The sequence below is a fragment of the Passer montanus genome, unplaced genomic scaffold (assembly GCF_014805655.1).
Source record: "Passer montanus isolate IOZ18808 unplaced genomic scaffold, ASM1480565v1 scaffold48, whole genome shotgun sequence".
NCBI classification, from domain to species: domain Eukaryota; kingdom Metazoa; phylum Chordata; class Aves; order Passeriformes; family Passeridae; genus Passer; species Passer montanus.
The window spans coordinates 2,976,640-3,002,104 of NW_024369707.1; the positions used below are offsets into that span (position 1 = coordinate 2,976,640).

Consider the following 25,465-nt stretch of genomic DNA (forward strand, 5'->3'; position numbering starts at 1 on the left):
ACTCTTCATTTCCATCCAGATTTTCTCTCCACTGCTGGGGAACTGCTACAGCAGACATTTCAGCACAAAAGGAAGGAGCTTTCTTTACTTCTGTTCTACAAGCAGCACCATCCCCAGCTGAGTTATTACTAGTCAGTGCTAAGTGGCACCTGTCCTCAAGGGATCACCTTACCCACTGCAGGATGGATGTGAATAAAGCCCTACAGCTCATTCTGTCTTTTGACAAGCTTCTTCTCAGCTTCCCCTGCAGCCCTGTGTGTGCTCACATGGGGGGTGCCAGGGGGAGTGGGGCATGGCGAGGAGAAGGCACCTCAGCTGATCTGGACACACACTGGCAATTTTACAGGTTTGAAATGAAGTCCCTGTTCCAGATCTGAAGGCACTAAAAGTTACCTAGTAAGAATTTACCAGTATAAAAGTTAAACATTTCAGGTTCTTCTGGTAACACAGTAGTTAACTTCTATCTTTATTCATAATTTAAAATGAAGGCTAAGAAACCTTTACTCTAAAGTTCATATGAAGGAAAACAGTATTTTTATCCTGTCCTAATAGTCTGTACACCTGTTTACAGATAATTGCTGTATCCTTTACCTATTCAAGACACAGAAATAAAAACAAGAAGTTCAGTTTGATTAAATAGCTTAACACTAGACTTGCTACCCACATACAATTTACATGCTTATTTTGAAAGAAAAAAACAACTTTTGGAAAGGTTCAGCTTTCTCCCCCATCCCCCCACAACTGATAATCTTTACATGTTTAAATTAAAAATAACAAAACAAAACCAACAACAAAAAACACTTGTACAGAATCTAGGGAGAACAGGAGTTTATTGAGTTTTACCTGTCTGAAAAGTGCTGGTGAAAAGTTGCCATTTCATGCTTTGTCTATAGACAAGATAAGTCAAAAGAGAAATTGTTGCAAAAAACAAGCTCATTTGAAAACTGAGTGTTTGTCCAGAACTTCTTACCATTCCTAAGTGAACACAAATGTGAGAAGTTTTTACATGAAGCTAGTCCTTTTCATTGTCAGATGCAACATCTACACTTAAGGTCCCTCACAACTATTAAAATACTTTCAGGCAGTATTAATACACAGAGAAGCAATTAGTCATATCTTCAAGAAGCCAGGTATCCCAGCTCTAAAAGTGCATCATTTAAAACATTAGTAATGGAATATTTTGAAAGAACATCTCATTCAGTATTAATGCATGCCATTATTACAAAAATATTCATTGCCTATTGTAGGAACAACAACTTTCTTTTGTAGACAACAAAAAGCATGCTGAATGGTATCAGATCAATATAAATCTATTTTTAATGAGGTTTAAGACACTGTTCAAGTCCCATTAAGAGCAGCTTCCTCCAACTGTGCATCAGTGTAGCCTTGCACAGCTGTTAAAAGTTTTTCACTAATGTGGCTTAGACTGGCCCCAAACTTAAAGCAGGGCATTAAGACAAGATCTTGAATTTTAGAAATCCTTCATTTAATTTGTTTAAATAAAATATTAAAAACCACTGTAATAATTAGGTATAAAAGTTGTTAAGTAACAAATTTGGGCCTAACTAGTACAACATACAGGTATTTACACAAATGCAGATTTGCTGTGGTCTTTAATATTGGGAAGACATCAGAATGTGAACCATGAGCTCAAGCCCACCCCCCCAAGACTGAAAGACACAAAAACCTTGGGGAAGAGTAATAGAAATTGCATGTCAGTTCAACTGCCCACGTCAGCCCAATAGCATGGCTCAGCCTGGCTCAAAGTGAGCAGCAGCCACAAGTAAGCCAGTCTGGCTGCAGACATTTTAGCAGCTGCACTTTAAGTTACACTGCAAGTAATTAACCCCAAGCCAACAAGGTATTTCTACAAAGCAGTTGATGACACCAATTTTCCAAATGGATGATGATGAAATACATACAGAGTTCAAGATGAAAGAGCAGATGAAGGCGTGAGATGTTAAAATGATGCGACAAAACAGATATATAAATTAAACAAGAATGTTTAATCGAGACAATCCTTTCTTTTTCCTTTTTTTTCTTAAACAGAGGTTCTTCCAGAGTTTTTTTAATTGGAAAATCAAAGCCTATTCCCACAATAGTGAGGCCACTTCTTTCAAGCAGCTCTGTTGTACAACTGTTACCAGGATCCTAAACTATTTAAATTGTTTTCTATTGATATTTCTGAACTAAAAAGTTTCAAAATATTGTAGATTTTATTTGTGCTCCACATATTACAAGCAATTAACAACACAAAGAAAGGTTCAATTCCTCAGCTAGAACACCAAACTCTATACCAAGTATTACATGTACACAATACTTGCACAGTGACAAGCACAAGAAAGTACTAGTTGAGCACTTACTTTCAGATATTCATACCAACTCTTAAAATCCACTTCAGTTCTCCCACGCCACCCAGTCTACAATTTAAGGCATCTCCACACAGCCATCCATCCACTGACCCACCCACTCCCATACACACAATTTATGTTGGAGGTGTTTACTCTTACAAAGAAATCACTATGTCAATCAGGTACCATTTATTATTTATCCCTCTAACTGTGTCTGCATTGAGATATGACAGTTAAACCAGTGTTAAATCAATACAATATTTACAGAGCACAGCACATTAAGCTTGAGACACTCACTTGGAGGATAAAACCACATTTTAGAGCAGGACAAAGGTCACCATTATGTGTTTGAAAACAGCTATTTACAGGTCCCTATGACATAACTATAGTCTGTACACTGTTCCAACAGGGCAGGCAAAAAGCAGGATAGGCATTTATTTTAAGGGAATTTAAACATACAATTTGGAAGCATATTATTATGCTACCCTGAACGCCATAAACCACCTTAACATTCTTCAAGGTGGTCTCATATCCTAGAATGGCATGTCCAGCTGATACAAAACAGACAACACAACATTTACTTGGTGGAGAGTGCTTACTCCAGCTATTCAGACATCAGAACTTTGAAGGCAATTCGTCCCAGAAACTTGTCACGGTCATCTTGATTTTTTAAATTAGGAGAGCCCAGGATCTTACACTCAATTGCTATTTCTTCTTTGGTACCGTTGGGGGTAATTGCTAGCTGAACAGCCACTAGAGGCTGCAAATAGTGAGCCTAGTGAACAGAAAGATGGGGAAAATATTTGAGAGACCAGAATAAGTTGGCATTAAATTAACATTTAATCCATCAGAACAGTTAAGAAAAAGCTAATTAGGAACCTAACTTTTCAAAGTCCAATCTGATTCAGGTAAGGCACTTTATTTTCCCAGGTTAGAAATACATTCTTCATACTATTTCTTAACTAATATATTCAACATAATTTGAGTCACAGATAGTATCTTCAAGATGCATATGAATTTCTACTTTTTTAGTTCCAATTCTTCTAGAAACCTTCAATGACAGAACCTCAGAAATGAGTGTCTTCCACTCTTCTGCTTGTTTTGGGTTGGGTTTGGCAAGGTGCATGTAATCTGCTACAAAATGCAACTTTTCTAGCAGGGTTTAAAGTGTTGGGTTTTTTTCCAAAAGCCTGGCTCAACAAGTACTATTAAACCAGCTTCCCTTCTCCCCTATGCCATTTACTTTTTCAGCAACAAACCATTCTGAAAGGTGTTATCTGTTTAATAGCTTTATACAGAAACCTTTCCTTGAGCATCCTGACAGTATCCTTCCTGGTCAGTTATATTTGGTGGAACAATTACAACTTGTGACTACTGTAAAAATTAAAATTTAAGAATGACAGCAGAATCAGTTCCATTCTTTTGTCAACCCAATATTGTACCTCACATCCAATTCAATAAGAACTTGCATTTTCTTGTAAAGTGCTTATGAATCAAATAGGTGCTTATTATACACTGTTAAGGCAGCATTAAAGAGCATAAAAGGTGCTCTCTTTCCCTATTCTTTTATTCCAAGAACAAGACAGAACCTGTACTGACTCCAGCTGTTGGAAGCACAGGCAATCTCTCTTTAATTTGCATGCCTAAGTGAATAGATGGGGTACCAATTCATAACATGGCAACAGAATGGAAAATACAGAATTACCCAGAAGTAACCTGAAAGCAAATGTTGAAGGAAAACAAGCTCCTTCTGCATTAGTAAGAGCCATAGGAGGTTAAAAAAGGTTATGGAACTGCTGCATGTATAGAGTACACTGGAAAAATAACTGAGAAACAAGTAATTTAATAAAAAAATCACTTTGGTGCAATTACAACCACCCACCATGGTACACTATGGATCTAACAGATTTATGTTTGAAAAAGTACCTTTATCTTCAATGGTAAACAGTGTTCATTAGACTAAATAACTTGGTCAGTAAGAGGCAATATAATTTTTTGGTTTATAGAAGGTATAGATTTTCTGCATACAGTGATCACAAATTGAAGAAAGTAAAAAGATTAAATTCAAGTTTTGAAAGAAACTGGAGTTTTAATTCTATGTATATTGTGTTCATAAAATAGTGAGTTTAGGTTTTTACAACAATAATTTTAGACAACCCCAAACCTATCTGATGCATTGAAGTCCTTCATAAAACAGGGCAAATAGAAAGCATGATATGCAGAGCCACAAAGAAATATAATCAACAACACCGTAAGGACGTATAAACTTAATATCCTACACAGGAATACCAAGGATTAACTACTAGGAAGTGCAATGTAACATGAAGACAGTTCACTTCTCCTGCCTTTGCCTGCACTCAAAAAGACTCCAAAAGATTTCAATGAGCAAAAAAGAGCAATCTCTCTCAAGACTGCTGGTGTGGAGCCACTCCTCCATCAGGACAATGCCCAGTTTGTGCAAGTCTGCCAAAGCACATCTCCAGCCTCACTGAGTGCTGTGCAACCTCTGCATCTGCAATACTCCTTGGCAGTACCTCATTGCAAAGTTCAAACTTCAGAATTAATCTGCTACTAGCAACTGTGAATGGGCACAGAAACAAAACAAAGTTAAGATCATCATGAAGGGATACTTACATGCAAGCTTTTCCCATAGTATGGGAAGTACATCAAGTCCATTGCTCCATTAGGAGGAAAATAGTTTATGTTAACCATGCCTTCTTCCTGTAATTGCAGACAGCAAGGAAAGTAGAAGTTAACATTTGTTTGCATGAAAATGAACACAAAATTAAAATGATAACCCAATGATGAACTGCAAGATACCTAAAAAAAGGCAACTGACTTTCAAACTCAAAATAATTCAAACCAGATTTCTTTTGGCAAACGGTCACATGCTGCACACATCTGCTGCAGTAAGGATTAGCAGTACTTAAATTAGCAATCGAGTCAAAGACAGCCTGCCTTCACACTTATGAGTCAAAGAAATGGGGAAGGGGAGTATGTTCATTGTAATGAGTAATTTAACAACCCAACCCAACATATATAATTAAAATCCCAAGTATTTCCAAGCAAGCCTGTGTATTTTTGGTGAACCATGTGCTGTTTAAAGCCAGGTTTTTAAGCCTCTCAAGCTTATAATGATAAAGGCTTCACAGAGAACCACAGACTTCTCTTCAATATTGTCATTCCTAACATTAGGTGCCCTCTATCCTTCAAATAGAGGCCAGGTGAGAAGAAACCCAAATGGTTAAAATGGTGATGTTATCACCACCTCAGAGGAACAATATATACAATATATACAGATGCAGGCCTTACAATGTTGCTGGAGTTATATCACCACCTCAGAGGAACAATATATACAGATGCAGGCCTTACACTCAACTGGCCCCTACAAGCCCAAATCCTGGAATAAGCTACCTACAAAGCTGCTGCCTAATTTCTGACTAAGGAGTCACTCAATCCATAAAACATAAAAATATGTATGTATGATTGAGCTGTCCAGACACAGGTTATCAGTACAGCAATACACAAACACCTCTCACTATACACAACATTCTTCAAGACTCTGTATCCTGGCAGACTAACAAGTTGCTCCAAGTTCATATCACTAGGAAATACCCACATTGTAACCTCCTGTAAAAAATTAACTCTATTACCATAACCAAGAAAAAATGTCATTAAAACAACCACCCCTAAATGCTAAATATAAGTTCAGAACATCACTGCTTGTTCCATGTAATTCACAAGTTCCAAGTGTATTAGCAAGTTTCATTGTTGTTTCTCTATTACCATATGCAACAGCTGTAATTTTAAAGATCCCTACAAAACTCAGAAGACAACTGCAGTATTATCAAAACATATTTAAGAACAAGCCACAGCTCAAGGTTACCATCTCTTCACCTCCTCAAAAGAACATACAATATTTTTTTAGGATATGGCCACATTCTCATTCCTTTGCAGTCTGAATTACTGCAATCATATAAGTTTATTAACATAAGTTTATTAAGTATTTTGGACCTTGAGCTTGCATATACAGCTATTTAGCAGGAATATGTTGATTTTCACCATTATTCTTTAAAGCTCATGCAGCTGAAAATACTTACTTTTCAAATATGTTGCTGAAATAATGGTTAAATAATCAGCATATGGAATAACATAGGCAAAGTAAATAGGAGTAGTGCTTTCTGGAGCAGCTAAACACCAGGCATGCATGCAGTCATCACTATACACTAAATATATGCATTAGCTATCAGTGCAATAGCAGGGAGGTTCTGGGACATGCAGCTGCCTATCTAATGCAACTGCTGGGGGGTTCCAGATCTTCTTGAATAAGCAATCCTAACTAATATCCCTACTAAAAAACACCTAAACAAGCTGCATCTGCTGAGGAACTTCAAGAATCTGTTCATTAATGAGTGTCACTTTTTCTGCTTAACATGTAATTTCCACAAAAAGCTGCTGACAGTCAGCAAATCTAAAAATCTCACAATGTAGCTGGACAGACAGACTTCCACCTCTAACTGGATCTTAAGACTGTAGTTTAGAAAGAAGAATTTAGCAGATGTTGAATAATATACTAAAGAAATAATATTATTAAGACCCAAGAAAAGAATTTAGGAAGGAATGCTCAATAATCACTTGAGAAGAAGAAATGGAGAAGATAAAGAGTGGTATCCATTAGTAGAAACTGTAAAACAACAGATTTCTATCAAGAAATGCAAGTTACTCAGATCCTGAGTATGCTGACAAAAGCAAGGCACATAGAAGCCATTCTTCATTCTTGTCAACTACAACCCCAAAAACTACGAAGTGATACCTAACACAAAGTCAAGATGATCAATAAACAGCAGAAAAATATGTATTTTGGAATTAAGGCTTCTTTTCTCTAGTCAAAAACAGAAAACACCATCAAATTTACCAGTTTTCAGTAAATGTTGTTTTAACTTGAAATAAATAGTGCTGCAAGATGTTCTAGCACATGTGAAACTGCACAACTCTGGCTCCAAACTAACAACCTAAAATGCTGATCTTCAAACTTCTTGGAGACAGAATCTTCTGCTGTTTTGTTTCTCTTTCTGGAGATTCTCAACACTGCAGATTAGTTCCTACATGGTGCAGAAGGAAGAACCAGCTGTAACGACTGTCTGACACTGCAAACACTCACATCCCTCATCTACAGAAATTACAGTGATGACAGCTTCAACTACATGAGGGCAGAGAGAGAAGCATCCCCAGCTATAAGTGTGCTGACTCTGAAATCACCCATCTAAAATTTTTCCATTTAAAAAAAATCCCACATAAAAAGTGCAGGGAGAATAAAGAAGATTCACCTCACAGGAGAATACCTGAAGAACATAAATTCCACACTGAAAAACTTACAGTGATGTTTCAGGTGGCCAAGACTGGCAGGATGTGCAGACAGAAGCTACTGAACTAATTTTGTATTTGAGGGACTTGTAAAAGAAAAAATTTAAAAGTCAGATGGCGTGTTAAGTCCAGGCAGATCCTTCTCCAAATTGCTCTCAATACATTTGGGATTGATGCACTGAAGTTCCATCTGAGCATGAGGAAGAACCTTTTTCCTGTGCAGTGACTGGGCACTGGAACAGATTGCCCAGGAAGTGTGTGCAGTCTCCCTCACTGGAGATATTCCAGAACTGTCTGGACACAGCTCTGTGCCATGGGCTCTAGGATGACCTCCTTTTGAGCAGGGAGGGGGGACCAGATGACCACTGTGGTCCCATCCAACCTTATCCACTCTGTGACTCTTAATTGTAAGGAGTATTTCAAAATGGAGATGAAAGGGATATAAAAATCAGTGAACAGTAAATCTACAGCATGAATTCTAACTGGTACCTAAGCTTTCCTAAGCAAGTAAATTATTATGAGCTAGGGGGAAAATAGGCTAATAAAGATAAAACAGATGCATTCAAAGCAGCAAAGCCTGACAAATACTTCACTGGAAGTCACTAAATAACTAGTAAGATGAATAACTTTAAAAATCATAACCATCACACTTGTGTAGATCACAAAAGTTTTAAGTGGATACAGTAACAGAACTTCATACTTATAGAAAAAGGATGCAAGAAAACACACGCAAATCATTTCTATGTATCCCAAAGGGTAAAAAAATAGCAAAAAATGCCACCATGATCAAACAAGTTGTTATCAAGCTTACTGTTTTTCTAGTGAAATCAGTTAAGAGGTCAGAAAAAGTACCATTTGCTTAGTATAGTTTTTACTATTGTCTCATAGAGCACCCATAGATGAAAGTTGAAGAAATACATCATAGAATAGGACTGCCATCAATATTTTATAAACCACTTGAACATTAGTTCTCAACACCTCACAAGGCATTTTGGGTGGAAATGAAGATGACTGCTCTGGATCCTATTCCATGTTTCAGTAAGGACCCAAGGCATTCATTGATGGCACCAAGCTAAGTAGTGCAAAACACATCAAAGAACTTGATCCCATTAAAATGATCACAAAAAATGACAGAGGAGGGCCAAAAATAGCTCTATGAAATTCAAAGCTGTGAACTTTGAGAAATCACTTCTACAAATACAGACTCGGAAATAACCAAAAGAATTATTTGCATAATAAAACAATTAAAATACAGACTAGTGTATTACAAACAGCAAATTCACCTTGCTTTCAATTGTGATCACAAAGGGAGAAATGCTGTCATTAACAATACCTTAGCTAGAGGCAAAATTCTCTCTAATTTGCAATATCACGTTGCAAAAAAAAATTATAAATTAGACAAGTCAAGAAAAGAGTACTGGTAGAAGGAGCTTAATTCCTTTATCCTGTTCAAGAGAATGTGGGGTTTGTGAATGGAAGCAAATAAATCAGTCTCAAGTAAGAGGAGGAATCACCTTTGTTTGCTATGGACTGTCCTGGAGAGATCAAAACTTTCAAAGACCTGACAAAAATCAAGTATTAAAATCTGTGCCTACCACAGGTATCTAGGATGAAGGCAGAAACCCTTACATGTGTTTGTCTCATTAACTGCTAATATTTCCCAGCCTACACTTTTATCAGTCACCAGAAGCTAAAAGCCAGGATTCTGCCCCTTGCTCAAGCTACAAACTTACCAACTTTTTCACTGCTCCCCAAGCAGTCTAGGAAAAACACCCATAAGTCAAAATAATTATTATAATTGCAATAAAACATTCTGTGTAAATCCATTGGTACATAACAAATATGCAAAGATTAGCTGTTATTATAAGTAGTTTATACTTGATTTGAAGGCAACTTTTACTTGAGCAGTAACATTAGTTTTCACACACAGTTGTCTTACCCATCATTTATAAAATTGTCTAAGGTGCACTTGCAGCATGGAGAAAAAATAAAAATATAGGTTATGAAATGAGAAAACAAAATATAACTCACAATAAATAAACAAGACCACAAATACACATGTAGGCATTTTGCTGAAATCTAAAACAAATCAGGTAGTTCAAACACATCTAAGGATGAAAGAAAAACCAAAAAATGTTTCTGTAGGTACACTGAAGAAATTAAAGACACTAAAATTAAATGAGACAACAGTAAGATGAAAAACACAAACAAAAGTACAAAATCTCTAAGAAGAAGGGAGGAGTGAAATAAACTATTTCATTATTCATCGTAATCACGAGGAAAATCAACAACACACTTATTTCTTACATTCTGAACTGACCTTAGGGGTACACTGTATATGTGGCTCTCCTTCAGGCTTTAATCCAATTATCTAAGGGAGACAAAGTTAAAATATTTACAGATCTTTTTCTCACTTTCAATTTTTACAAACTGAATTTTAACTTTTCCCTGACTAAATAAGAGTTCATGCAGGGACTGTCTATCTAGTGTAATTTCAATCTGAACACAATTTTAAACTAGGACTAAGATTTAAAGCATTGTTAAATTAAATATTTTACTCAAGTTAACTCAACATAGTTACAGTAATAACAGAAAGTACTATTTTCTTATTTTACATTTAGCATGTAACTTTAAAGCACCAACCAGTTAGCAATTCAAGTTACAGGTACATCATTCATCAATCAGTAACAGGACATCACAGAAAAGTCAAATACATTGTAGTTTTCCTCACCTTTCATACTTTAAGAGTTACAGAATGCATTCGATTAGACTTATTACATTAGAGTTCTGGAATACAGACATGAAGTACAACACTTTATAAAATGGTTTAGAATCTGTTTCACAGAACATTAAGTAAAAGCAAAGAAGAATATATTTCTGAAAGCAAGATTCAGATATTTTGGTTCAAGTCGTCAAAGCCAATACTGGTAAGTATTAGAATGCTTAAAAAGGTCACCTCATACTGCTCTCCAGAATTGCTCAATGTTTCAGTAAATTTCACTCTTCAAGAAATGCAAATATTTTGAGCAGCAAACTGAACAGATATTTCAGTCCTTTCCACCGTAACTGTTTCATACAGCAGTAGTTGGGAGCCCTTGTATTAAGAACTAAAAAATAAGTAGGCACTTACTCTATTCATTTTCACAAGCACACAGGGAGTTCCTTTAGAGTAGCCAAAATTTGCATCTTCCTTGCCAGAGCACTGTCCAAGGTCAGAGAGGTTAAACCGACAGGCCTTTTTAACAGCAGCATCACTCTGATCAAAGATCTTCCCCCGGGTGCAGTCTATGTTTTGTGACTGCTTTGAATCATTATATGCTATGAAACAAAAACAGCTTGTAAATCAATGGTATAAAGCACATAACCAGCCAAAACCTGCAAGCCTATATAAATAATTATCCTGTTACTTCCTTAAGTTTTCTCAAAGAAGTATTTTCAGAGCACTGTACCTTACATCCATCTTAACAAACTTCTTCAAAGCCTACAGACAAATAGCAGTGTACTTCAATGAAAGAGTATTACAGAAGAATTAATACCTTCCTGCTTTTTAAATTGTAACAATAATTATAACTGCATGAATTTCTGTACATAAACTGACTACACATGCTAAGCCAATCATGTATTAAAATACAAAGAATCAAGTTTTTATCTGTAAACTCAACCAGTTTTCCCTTTGCACGTTTCTTTTACAAATGCACAGGAAAACTTGAAAGTATTCCAATAATTAATATTAAAGTGCCTTTATATTTACATCAGATAGTGAGAAACAACTTGAGATGTTAGTATAACATAAATTATACTTTCTTGTGTTTCTGAAGTGCACAGACCACACTGTTTCTTCTCCTCCCTTACTCCCCAGCTAATAAGGTAAAATGGAGAAAGGAAAAGTTCATCCTCAATGCAAGACCCACAGAACTGTAGGAGAGGCAGAGAGTCATGAAATGCAGCATTCCTCTCAGGAACCCTTGGCAGAGCTCTGAAAGAAAAGCCACAAATGCTGAACTACTCCCATTTAAAACATTTTGAGGTTTCTTCTCCTCCCTTACTCCCCAGCTCTCAGCTAATAAGGTAAAATGGAGAAAGGGAAAGTTCATCCTCAATGCAAGACCCATAGAACTGCAGGAGAGGCAGAGAGTCATGAAATGCAGCATTCCTCTCAGGAACCCTTGGCAGAGCTCTGAAAGAAAAGCCTACTCATAGAAGCTTTTAGCAGGCACCAAAACTGTGAATATGGAGAGATTCAAGTATAGCTGTAGCTAACAAAGCAACTCATGCACACAGGAGAGATTTCACAGCACCTTCCTCATTCTGACTTATGACTTCTGAGGGGTTAAACTTATTACTATTTTCAACTGATTTCCATATTATTAGAGCAAGTGTACATATAGGCACATAAGTAAAACAATGTATGACAAACCAGTGATTTTTCCATCCTTCAGATTTATCCTGTATTACCTTTTCTCCATGTTCTAAATTCAGTGGTTTAATATTTCTGTGTGTAGATACTCTGTATCAGAGTGAAAAATTAATAAATTGCTATTAATTTAATCTTTGTGTGCCTCACTTTTCAAACAGACCCTTAAGTTCTTCAGACTAAAGTACTCTCATTCAGTTACCAAATAATTTAGATTAAGACTAATCAGATAAGTCCTGATAAACTTAAATTAATTCTTTTGGCATATGTAATTTCTACATCTTACAGTATTTTTAAATAACCACATCACCCAAAACTCTCCATTATGTACTGCACTATTCCTCATGCTCAGGCTCCCTGTCCAATACAGGCATTATCCTCACCATTTTCTGTAAAACAGAGACTTTTATAACACACATATCTACAGTAACCTTGAACTTGCATTAGTCTCCATTAGCAATTAGTAACTACAAGCAAGAAATGAAATACTCAAGATTAAGACTCCTAATTTACTTGGGCAATTGTAAGTAACTTACATTCAAGGAAGTTTTGAAGTGTAGTAACATATTCTGAATATGACTGGCTGTCACTCCTGTTAAAGTAAAATTCCAATGCAGTGTCTGGCTTTGGTGAAATCATAAGTCCTTAAAAAGAAAAACTTTAAGTTAGGAACTAAACAACTTATCTTTCCTTCACCACTCTAACCCCATCTCAAACATCCATAAATTGGAAAATGTCTATTATCTGTAAAGAGACATTAATGTTACCCCTATACTCTACAGTTCTGGAAGGTACTTCATGTTTGAAGCCAGTAATGAAAATCAGCAGTACATTAATTAACATTTAAATACACCCCGATGTGTAACTGCAATTCACACACCAAACCAAGTGATTAGGAAAAGCAAAATCAGCAGTTTAATCACTTTCAATCAAAGATTTTTATTGATCCACTTTCCACACTCAGCAAGTTAAGCTTGAAAAATAATTTAAAAAATACCAAAAGCACACCCAGAAAACCTTCACTTCAAGCAACAGTTCAAAGCTTTGGCAATACAGAGTGAAGCTATGATTGTATTATTCTCATAGAAACCCAGAAAAAAAAAATTTAAAATCTGATTATACATAAAGGCAGCTTGAAAGTTACCCAGGTCAAAACAGACAAGCCAAATTAGTTTTCAGTCTTCTCCTCCATCTCCTCAAACAAAGTTGAGGTGCCACCTGTTCCATGGAGAATACAAGACACTTCAGAGAGCCCCAGGGCACACCCAGCCAGCAGCAGTGTCCGGGGAGCTGCTGCTCCCTCCCGCTGAGCTGCGGCTGGGGGCAGAACCAGAGCTGAGGAGGCACCAGCCCATGGACCACAAAGCCTCAGCTGGAGGATGGGCACGGCACACATGGAATACAGTAAGGATGGCCCTCTCCAGAGCTGAACTGCCCCTGCTTCCCAGCACACGGCCCAGAAAGCTGCAGAGCTCAGTCTCAGGGATTTCTCTGCAGCAGGGGAAAGCAAAAGGCACACTGGTACTCCCAGCCTGTGCCACCAGGAGCTGTCACTCACACAGGTACCTGGTGGCAATAAACCCCCCCACAAAAAAAAAAAAAACAAGCCAGGCCATCTTTGTAAAAAAAAATTAAAGAAAGTAAGATAAAGTTAGGTTACTGTAGTTAACCATGACAGTAAAGTTTAGTAAGGTATATCAAGAGTGTAGTTCAGCAGCCTGGTCTATTAAGGATTTATCTACAGAAATGGCCAAGCTTCTCATCCAAAGGTGGAAACTATTTGCAAATAATAAACATCTATACTAGAAACTCATCACCAACAAATCTTCAACTTATTAAAAAAAACAAAACCAACACAATTTAATGTATTTTATTCTAGGTCTTTTATAGGATTCCAAATAAATCATAAATCATAAATCCTCTGTTTTTATTTTAGAACAGTTAAATTATTTCCATGGAAGACACCAAGTAAAGGCCTTAATGTCTAACAGTCCATATTTTGACTGCAGACTACTTTGCACCATTACAGTAATTTTCTGGCATTCACACTGAACTGGGATTCCACAAAATAAAAGGCAATTAGTAGCAGGGCTGAAAAATCACTGAAGGGGTTTTACACATCAGGAGCTTTTAGGGGATAAGAGATTATTATCTACAGAACTATAATGTAAATGAAGGACTTAAATGGTATTTTTCAAAGGGTATATGACAAAATAACTAAACTAGTCATCAATGAAGGAAAAAATAATTTGAAGAGATTTACTGCTTCAGGGGAATGTCAGAAACATCCTATGGAGAGGGGACTGCTCCACTTCCAGTGGATTAAATTCTGCCTAAAAACTATGGTGTAAATTCTATAGAAGATGCTAATTGAAGGACTGATGAAAAGACTGTGAGAGATGTAGAATTTGAGCACTCCTAGAGGAACAGAATTAACAGCCTCAGCATAGGATCACATCTAGGATTGTAAAAGAGATCACATTATTTTACAATTCCAGGAGGGATTTAACAAAAAAGGTTTTAAAATCAGCTGGATTTGATTGATACTATTATATCCCAGGGTACAAAGCAATTCAGATATCAATTATAAAATAAATCAATAGTGAGATTTCAAAGTACATTTAACTTAAGAGGAAAACCTTTGACCTACGGCATCCAGGTTTTGTGTGTAGATTTTAGGTTTTTTAAAAGAATTTAAGTTTACAGCCAGGAACATTACATGTCTCACTGCAAATGAAAAACAACAGAGTTAAGGAGAAACATTAAAATAGAAACAAGCAACTTGATTAACTTTAATGTATGAGTAACTAAAGACATGGTTAATAAAGATATTTAATTCAGAAATGTTACAGGAATTCTTCAGTTAAAAACCTATTGTGGCATACATACTTTTAAAAACAAACGTCCCTTATGACTTATTTGAAAGCCAAGGAAAATTAATAACCTAAACTACGTGAGAGAAGAAATGTCACTCAAGGCCAGCATTGAGTCACAGCTACCCACAGCTTCACCCACCATGATGCTTCCGATGTCCACAACAGACACAATGGAAATTGGGAGAAACGGTCAACTAAGCCACCTTTTTCTTCCCTCATTTATTTTTTTTTTAATTTTTCAATTATTCTCTCAAGCATCTAGCCCATTCTTAGCTTGAAAAAATAGCACAAATCCTCAAAATCCCTTACAATATGACACTTGTTAGAGAAGCCAGAACACTACACCAAAACAAAATCCATTGAGAATCCAGAGCCATTTATCACACTGGCCCAACTGCAACTTGCTCACACAAAGACAACTGTACCATTTTAAGTGTGTATACAGCTGCAAGATGATGTTCCACTTTAAGAGCTTTGCATTCAACAAAAGAAAAAAAGTATTTTAAAAAATAACATGGTCTCACTTCCACCAATATATTATATTAGTGAAGACAACTACCTTATTACTCATTCTTCTTTGTACAGGGTTGATTTTTTCAACATACAATTAGTTCCTTCAAGCAGCCAACAGCGAGACAGGTGGGCAGTACACCAAGGGAGCAAGACACCACTTTCAGTGGCAGCTGCATGTTACACAGACTTAGCTTCATCATAAACAGGCCCTTACTCCAGTGGATCCCTATGTAACAGGTCTACAATCCCTGAAATCCAGACATTCCATGCCAGTTGGAAACTATCTAATACTGTAATAAAAACTCTGCAAAGGCCTCTATCCCACAGTCCTTACATGTTCTTTAGCAGATCACACCCACAGTAGAGCATTTCTGTACCTTCTGCAAAGTATCAAACACTAATCAAGGTGGCCTTGCACCTGACCCAAGAGAACCAGTTTAAAGTAGATTTAGATCAATTTGATTAAATTATAAACCAACTTATACATAAGCATGCTGTGTGAATCTGCAGGCAAAATTGTGTTCTACATGACAAACTCAAGTGACAGGAGCTTAAAGGAAAAAACAGCAAAATTTAGCAAAAAAACCCACAAAAAGCTACTGCCTGAATTTATGCTAAAAATATATATAACTTGCCTGACACAGAGTTTTACCTTTGCAACCTGCAAGTAACCGAATAATGACGATGATTTCCCATAAGAGGTTCATATTTCAAAAGAGCTCACAAATGAAACTCAGTTGTTAAACCAGACACAGATTAATGAAAAAAAAAAAAAATACAGTGTTACCTGGACTAGAAATCCGGTCCCGGTACTTGGGTATGTCGCTGCTCAGTGTCTGAAGCATAACCCACATTGTGAATGTGAAGAGTGCTGCTAGGAAGCCATAGAATACCAGATAGAATAGCAGGATCAATCCTGTAAAGAAAAAGTTAAAATTATGATTTTTGTTTCATCTAATTCCATTACCTATTTTGAAAATCAGAAATGGGAAACAAGCAATACAATGTTTGTAGTCATAAATATGCCTCGAGCATACATATGGAATGTATACAAAGAGGTTTTCTTAATACTTTATGATTCTTAAAGCTTACAAGCCATTTTGTCATCTCTATTTTTAAGAGAGAAGCATTAAAAACCACTCTTTAGGCTATTCAGGAAAGCTAGCAAAAATTACTAAGTAGTGCATTACAAAAAAAAAATAACCTGTCACTTGTTTACTGGAATTTTAGCTTTGTATCTGGTTGTTGGGAAGATGAAAGAACTGAGGAAAAAGATAAAATTATTACACTGGATCCAGACCAGGGAGGAAGCAATTGGTGCTTTAATAACACAGTTGATATTTGAGGGAACTCCACACAGAGCAGTCCTTCACACATGTCCAGTTACAAGATACTCCTCAGGGTGAAAATGCTTTCTGCCACATGTTTTTGAAAACAAACCAAGCCTTCTCTCCAGATTTATCCAACCTAACACACACACACCTGCTTTACCAATCTACCCTGGGGACCCAGCAACCCCACCGAATTCACCAAATACAGATATTACCAGCTCCAACTTGTTTCATTAACTGAGCACTCAATACCAACCTAAAAAAATATGTGGGACCTAAATAAATGTTTTTAGACTGAGACTTAAGGACACATGCAGAGACTTTGTCAAAAAGAATGGGAGCTATTAAAAGTACTGAGGGGACTGGATGCTTGGACTGAGAGCCATCTTTAAAATCATTCTAATTCAAAAACATAACCAAATGTTGACACAAATTCAATTTTTATTGGACATTCTAGCCATTAGGGCACTATCAGAAATCAGAGATGTACCTTGGGTATGAAGAAACACACTTCAAAACCATTATGCAACATCCTACCACTTGACAGAATCAAGTGCAGAACCTTCTACCCTTTCACAGAAAAGGAAAGAGCAAAAGTAAACACAACTGTACTCCAGTGCTATGTACTGTCCACTGGAAGATGACAGAAGGAAGCCTAAGCCCTGGCTCCTGTCCCAGAAACTCTGCTTGCATTTTGCACTAAAATAGTCTCTAGTGTAGTATGGCACCCAGAAACCCACGACTGCTAAAAATCCAAGTACCCATTTTACTTCTCCCAAAAGAATTCTGTGTACATCTATTAAAATAATGACATGGTTTCCAAATTCTTTACTCTAAGTAAAGTTCTCAACAGCAACCAGCTGAATGTCAGTGGATTCTCCATTTGGTTTTTGTTTTCAATCTCACACATTGATAAAGTTACCTACCAATCTGCAATAAACTGAAAATGATCAGCTACTTAAAATACACTTGAAACCACCAAGATGTACGATTCTATACAGCAATTAGATGTAGCCAAGTATGCAAACACAAAAACAAGATTATAATGAACACGACAGCTGGATATCTATTGTGAATGATCGCTAAGGTTATTTAGAAGCTATTTAGCTGCTAAAATGAGAACATAAAAACAAATAGCAGACGTATTAGTCAACAAAAGCCATTACAAAAGTTGCATCTTTATTTGGCACAGCAGCAATGTGTTTTACCTACAAGCCTGTAATTGCTTTAACTGGATTTAAAGCAGAACGAGGATCTTCTGATTAATATCCACTGTGTTCTGGGTATTATAAAACCAACCAAACAAAAAAGTTCCTTTACAAAACCTCTGGTCAGCTCTCATTTTGATCCACACAAGTTAATAAACTACTGGATACTTTCATCACTCTCTAGAAAGTACACTTTCCATCAAGTGACTGACATCAAACAGTCCCAATGGAACAGAAGAATTTGACATGTAAGACAAGACAAGCAGCTGCAGTGGCAAGTAGAGTAAAAGCAAGAAAATCAGGGAAGTTATTTCAGAATATGCTTGTATTCAGTTTCTAAAATATGCCAAACTTCACTGGAAAAAGAAAAAATCTGATGAGCATAGCATGGGCAATCCGGAGTGCAGCTCTGAGAGTCCTGCTTGGGGCCAGCACTGCCACATGCCTGCACTCCTGGCCTAGAGCTGACTGAAGGGCAGGTGCCACAAGGGGCAGCTCTCCCCCGGGGTCACAGGTGCCCATGACCGGCACAGCCCCTCACTCCAGCGGGCTGGCAGCGCTGGGGACCCCTCCGAGCCTGGAGGGAGCAGCCGTGCAGGGCTATCAGCGATCCCCACCCGTGTGACACCGCAGGGACAGGAGCACCTCGCCCAGCCCCGCTCCCCCCAGCAGCACCCAAACACCGGCATGGGCAGCACAACGCGGCTGGAAAGGCTGCTTCTGTTCACGGCCCCGAGGCTCCACCAGCCTCCCCCAGCCCAACAAAGTTTAATGTTTATTTTAGTATAGCTTGTAAATGCACTGCAGAATACTGACCACTAAACTGACCCATTTACATGGCTTTGCCACATTAAAAAGAGGGAAAAAACAAACAACAAAAATCCCCTCTGCAACTTCCCAACAGCTCCAAACTGAGTAAGCTGCTCTTTGTGAGCCTATTAGTACTAATTATCCTTAGCTAATCACAGCGAGCAAGCTATAACCTGTCAAGAAACTCTGCCAAAATAACTTCACATAACACTGGATTTCTTGTCAGGAAACAAGATGTACCCAAGTAACAGTGAAAAGCTATCTTCCATATTTCCTCCAAACAAAGTACGGCTTCCACATCTAACATGCAATCCAATTCAATTGTTGTAGAACATCTTGTACACCAAAATGATAACACAAGAAAAACTCAAAACCAAAATTCTGCATTACAATTTACCTAGTTGTTTTGGTTTGCTTTTCTTTTTGCAGGGCATCGCAGTATGAAAACCACTTCTTCATATCCTAACCACATCAACAAGCAAGTCAAATCTGGAAGATTTAAATTTCTGAACCAACATGTCAATACTGCCATTAGCTGAAATTCATTTGCAGGAATCAAAACACCTCTCCACTGTGAAAATGAGAATTTCTGACTGGTGAATGCAAGATATCGCATGCCTGGCCATCATTTCCATGGAATACAAGCTTTCCAAACTTTACATGGCAAAAACAATGAAAAGCATGTTACTCTGGCATAAACCAGACTGACAAATCCACCTGTATGTAATGCTTAGTTAGATACATACAGGTATCAATATATACAGGTATCAATATAATCCCACAAACAGGGTAGCAACTATTCAACATTACCTGCAACAACAAAAATTAAATTCTGTTTTTATGGTTTGATGAATTCCATGCTGCACTGATCCTATCACCTGCATGACTGTCCTTCAGAATCTTTAACAAGTGGGATTTAAACATCCAAGTGACATTCCTACTGACTACGACCAGTACCAGGAACATCAAGGAGTTTTACTCCACCTGCAGATGATTTCCTTACTTTAACCTAACTATACACATGAAATAATCACTAATCATGTTTCAATCTTATTTCTTGGACACTCAAGAATTACTGTTTTTAAGATTTGGGTGACAGCAGAGGGAGGAAGAAAAAGACTAGGAAGAAATACAACCTCAGTCCCATGTTATATTTTATGTCACCATAAGCCAGGGCTCCACACAGAACATGGCTACACCTCAGGAGACAATAAAACCTGCTACGTGCAACACTTGCAAAGAATCACAAAAGCCAGGGTCTAATGCCATGATTAAGCATTTAGAATACCCCACCACTACCCAAAATACACTTACTGTACTACTAGAGCATACTGATATCTGTTACAAGACAAAGCAAGATGCCTTTCTTCAGAGTGCTCTGAGCCAAGGAAAATAAAATACTGCAATGGCAGACAGTGAGGCCAGAATGTTTAATATTACACTACTCAGGAAGAAAGCTAAATGACAGTAAATCCCTGCTCAAAACACCAATAAAGAAGACAGAATAACCATGTCAGAAAAGCAGTTAAAAGTCTGACAGCACTACTTTGTCTTCACTGAATTCCAACCAGGAATTTAGTGAAGGCAAAACAAGAAGCAAAGTTGATCTTCTGTCATGGTGGCCAACAAGAGTGTATTTCCACTGACATGGTGGAAAGCTTTCCCAGAAATAAGGTGTTGGGTTTTGTGGTGGGGTCTTTGTTTGTTAGTAATTACAAACACAAATCTGTGCACCAAAGAATACAACTAAGCATTCAAAAGAAAATTCAGTAGGTCTGAATTTATATGCACTTCAAGGCAATGGCATCTCTACCTGACACAACTAGCTTTACAGAAAGACTTAAATACACTTGACGTGGCACCTAGTGTGACCAGAGGTGAAGTATTGCTACAGTCTATATTGCCCTTCTTTTTTGGCACAAATTATTTTTTTATTAAACTTATGCAAATAGAATTACCTATCTTATAAGACAATGCAGTGAGCATCTCATTACAAGATGTTTATGATGATCTCACTGCATCCTTGCTAACTCCAGGCAGACACAGCACCTTGCCATTTCAGGCAGAAAGTGATGCTGATCTTCCTTCTTCTTGCAGGAAGGCCCCACCCAGCAGCCTGCTGAATCCTCCTTTCTCTGCTCTACCTGATTACAGGCTGGGTGCACCCCAGACCTACCCTTGCTCCCATCACCTCTTCGAGGACTATCAGCACCCCTCACGCCCTGCTGCTGAGAACAGCACAGCCTCAAATCAGCAGTTTTTCCCAGTATTTTCTGTCTCTTTTAATACAACTAACGATTATGCCAAGTAATTAAAAATAGAAGAGTTTGGGGGGGAGTGTGTGCAGGTTTGGTATCAACTTGTGAAAGATTCAAACTGAAGTACCGCTCAAGTCTGAAAAAAAAACAAGGTGAAAATCTCCAATTTTTTTTCCGCAGGAAGACACATATTATACAGTTTTCACCAAGCTGTAAAAAATAACTCTTTACCAAACTCTAAAATGCAACCTCCGTTACATGACAAACGAGTACAGACCACTTGTGTTTGATCTTTTCACAAATGCTGACCTGGAAATGGCAGATAGAGGAGTACCCCAATGGCACAGCATTGGCATTCACAGAGAATCACTGCCTCGCAGTTACCATTTCCATAAACCCCCCAGACTATGTCAGACTAGGGCAAAACATGCACATACTGTGAATAATTACTTAATGGCTTCTCTACTGCTCCCATCTCATTTCTGTGAGGAAGCTGTCTTGAGACAAGAGAAATACGCACAGAAGAACCAGAGCCAGCTGAATTCTCATCGTGCTGTCCCTGGAGACACGACAGCCCAGCAGACTGGCAACCAGAGCTCCCCTCCCCTACGTCCTCGCCTTTCAGCCCAGAGACCAGCAACAGAGAAGGAACTGTAGTCTGTGAGAGAGCTCTAAACTCACATCTCCACTGCAAGAGGAGACCTAACCCTGCAGGTTCTCCTGTGCCAAAAGAGCCACCACTTAGTGTCCTGCCATTAAAAAGGAAAACCAAACAGAAAGCCACACACCAGGCCCCAAAATAGTCAGATTATAATTAAGTAAGCACAGTACATTAATCACAGAATGCCAAAACAAACAAAACACTGAAAATACGGTTTTACTAAACATTCACTTCCTAAGGTCCAAGCTGAGGAAATGGTATATAGTAGTAACCACATGCCAATCACCTAAACTCCTAAATAAAGTAGTTATAACTATTATTAGTTATAACTTTACTTCTTAATGAAGTAAAATTATTCCAACTGTCTATAGATACTTTCTCAAGTGACTGTGGAAACTCAGTTACCAACTAAGTAATCTCAACTTCAAATGTTATCTATTGGCCTTGGGCTACCACGGACTAGTAACATGCTAAGTGACTTATCCTACTAGATAGGTTTAAACAGAGAAGATGGTTTCATCTTCCTCTTAAAAAAACCCAAAAAACTTGCAAGCTATTTCTAACATATCTACAGTCTGTGCTGCTCAGACTCATGACACAGCCAGACTTCTGCAATCCACACACACAGCCCACGCACTTGAGGAAACCTGCCTGTACAGAAAGATCACTAGACAACAGCATAGTGGAAATTTCCTATCCTTTGCTATTCAACTGGCAGAGTAGCTGCAAGCTCTTATTTCCATCTGAATGGAGGGGAACTCCTGTCAGCTCGGGCCCTCTCCTGACAGACAGGAGACACTGGCACGGCAGAGAAAGCACACCCCATGCACCGTCCGCTTAAAGCTCCTCCTCGCTATTTCAACATCAGCATTCATTGAGATCGTGTCAAGGCCAAGGATGTATTGGCCTGTTCCTTAACACCACGCTGCGAGTCTTGTTGGTTTTGTAAGCACAACTATTAAGTATCCCAACTACATCCAAGTTTTGGGAGGAGACGCAGCATTTTCTGAAGTCAGTAAATATGTCCCATGAGGACTGAAGAAACATCCTAATATTAAGCATTTGTACAACTGCTTAATATGAGAAAACACACTCGGAAAATCAAAATATTTTTATTGGAAGCAACCAGATTACGATAACATGCTTTCCAGCTCAGAAGAAAGCAATAGGATGACTACCTGAAAATAGGAAAATAAACACTGCCTTCACAGCTTTATTGGAGAGCCTTCATTTAAAGCTTCCTTTAAGAAAATAAAAGGCCCAGAAGCCCTACACTGGAACAAATTTAGCACGATGACGCACAACCGCACACGACGATCACTTTCTGGAATTGGGGCTCATGAACTTTTGGGGAGGGGGGTTGGGGATTTTCCTCGGTTCCCCGCACCGCAGCTCCGAGCACGCAGGCAATTCGCGCTCATTCATTCTGGATTCCGTGCGCGGCTGGAGCGCGGGGGGGCACGGGGCACGGCTGGAGCGGGGAGCTGCCCCGGCAGGCGCAGGCTGCGGGCGATGCCGCGGGCGGGGCCGCCCCGCACCTCGCGGCGGAAGCCCGTCACGGCCGCACCGCGGCGGCCCCCGCGGCGCCCCCGGCAGCCGGCGCCTCACCCCGCCCTCGTTCCCCGCGGCAGCCCTTACCCCAGCTCTTCGCCGTGCGCCCCAGGAACTCGCCGCTGTTGGGGTTGTAGATGAACTGCCGCCACTCGGCCATGCTCTGGCGGAAGGGCTTCTTCGTTTCCTTAGACATGGCGAGGCGAGGAGCGGCTGCGTCGCGCAGTCCAGCGGCAGACCCTCCCCGGCAAAGAAAGCCACAGCCAGCGCCCGCTCCCAACCGCTAAGTAACTGCGGCCGCGGCGCCCGGCGGGAGAGCGGGCGGGGGCCGGGCACGCCGGGACCTTCCCCAGTCCCGCCCTCCTTCCCTCTTGGCGCCCCCGCGCCGGGCGGGCCCCGCCGCGCTCCGCCCACACGCGAGCCGGCTGCCGCTCCCCAACCCCACCGGGCGCCCCCCAGCCCGGCCCCGGGCACCCGTGACCCCGCCATGTGCCCGGTGCAGCGCCGGGGATGCCGCGCGGCGGGGCGGGTCCTGATGCACAACCATCTTAGAGAAGTGCCAGGGGACGGAAAGGCTCGCCAGGGTAACCCGCATCTCGGCACTGCCCGTGATCCTCAGCCCCCTGAAACACGGGGTGACAGAACACGGCTGTGTCAGGATGCTACAGGAGGGCTGTGGGAAGGGTGGCTCCTGGAGCATAAGCGCTCAGAAGCTGCCTTGCTGTCAGGTCCTGCAGGTCCGTGTAACGCTGCACGCAGCCCCCGTTGCCATCCCCCGGCTGGCAGCACTGCAGCAGCCTCCATTTACTGTGGCACGGATCAGGAGCTGCAATCCTTCCCCAGCAGGAGCGGAGCAGCGGCAGCCCCGCGCACCCCCAGCCCTGGGCCAGCTCCAGTGTGCTCCCCCTCTCAGAGGTCTCGGCAATAATGGCATTAACTGGGGACTTGGCAAAACTCACGTGTGACAGGAGAGCTCCATCAAGGCACCTCTTAAAAAGAGTAAGAGAACAAACCCGAGTGAAAAAGCTACACCAGACTACATCTTAAAAATGTAAGAGACACAGTTTAAGAGATGTCTTATGAGGAATTACATATTTATCAGCATGGTTAGCTTAAATCATTACAATGATTGCAATATTGCCAGAAAGCAGTAAATATAAAGTGTAAAATAGAATAAACCTATTTGCCTCTTGGACATCTGATTCCAGTAGTCTCTACTGTTCCCATACCCACTAAATCATACTTTTTGCTGTAGAACAACAACAGAAAATAACGTATCACTCACTAATTACTCCATGTCACACTGCTCAGCTAATAGATTCCATTTCAGGCTAGAAATAAGCCATCTCCATTTTTATTCTTCTTCTAAATGTCACCAAGCAAAAGACTGACCATCATTCCGTTTTAACATCTGCTTAGCTGAATTATTTTTCCCATTTTATTCAAATAGGTATCCTACACTATTAGGGAATAACATGTCAGCAAAATGTACCTATATCAATCTTTTTGGACTGGCACCATATGGATTCAATAACATTAAAGTTTACTAGATGCAAAGAACTGTAGAAATTAATATAGATTTAAAAAATCAGATTGTCTCTAAGGAATGACCAAGCACTACATTATGCAATGACATATCAACAATTAAATATATTAATATATTTTTAATTAAAGAAATTGTAAACTAAAATATTAGAAGAACTAGTATTATCCGACATCACCAAAACTCTTCGGTCTGCACAACCTAAAACATTGGAATCTTTTTGTACTCTGCTCCAGTGAGTTTCAGAGGCTCAGTTTTACTCTACTAACTTTTATCCATTTTTAAAATCAGCCATCTCCTGCAGCCCGGCCTGACTTGGATGAGACAGTGGATCCTCCCCCCCACTGAAAATCCAACTGTTTCCGAGATGGAGGAGGGTCAGTATCCTGACTCATGGACATAAACCCATGAGATGCCAGGTAAAATAATGGAAGGTCCCTCCAGCCCCCAGTGAACACAAAGTGCTGAATGAGGACAGCCTGATCTGCCACATGGCTCCTGTGAGAGTCCAGCTCCAGAGTGGGGCCGGGTGGGCAGGCACAGGGACCAGCACAGCCCTGGCACTGCTACACCACAGCAACTGGG

General features: G+C 39.4%; 1 protein-coding gene across 1 annotated transcript; it reads right to left on the reverse strand.

Moving 5' to 3' along the window:
- Window positions 1–813: 813 nt before the first annotated feature.
- Window positions 814–23,704, reverse strand: ATP1B3 (ATPase Na+/K+ transporting subunit beta 3). The gene is made up of 7 exons (XM_039722284.1): window positions 23,425–23,704; window positions 16,306–16,434; window positions 12,666–12,773; window positions 10,846–11,033; window positions 10,036–10,086; window positions 4,986–5,072; window positions 814–3,126 (listed from the first exon to the last, which is right to left on the reverse strand). The coding sequence occupies exons 1-7, from the start codon at window positions 23,531–23,533 to the stop codon at window positions 2,956–2,958; spliced, it is 843 nt and encodes a 280-aa protein (XP_039578218.1). The 5' UTR covers window positions 23,534–23,704; the 3' UTR covers window positions 814–2,955.
- Between the last annotated feature and the right edge of the window lie 1,761 nt (window positions 23,705–25,465).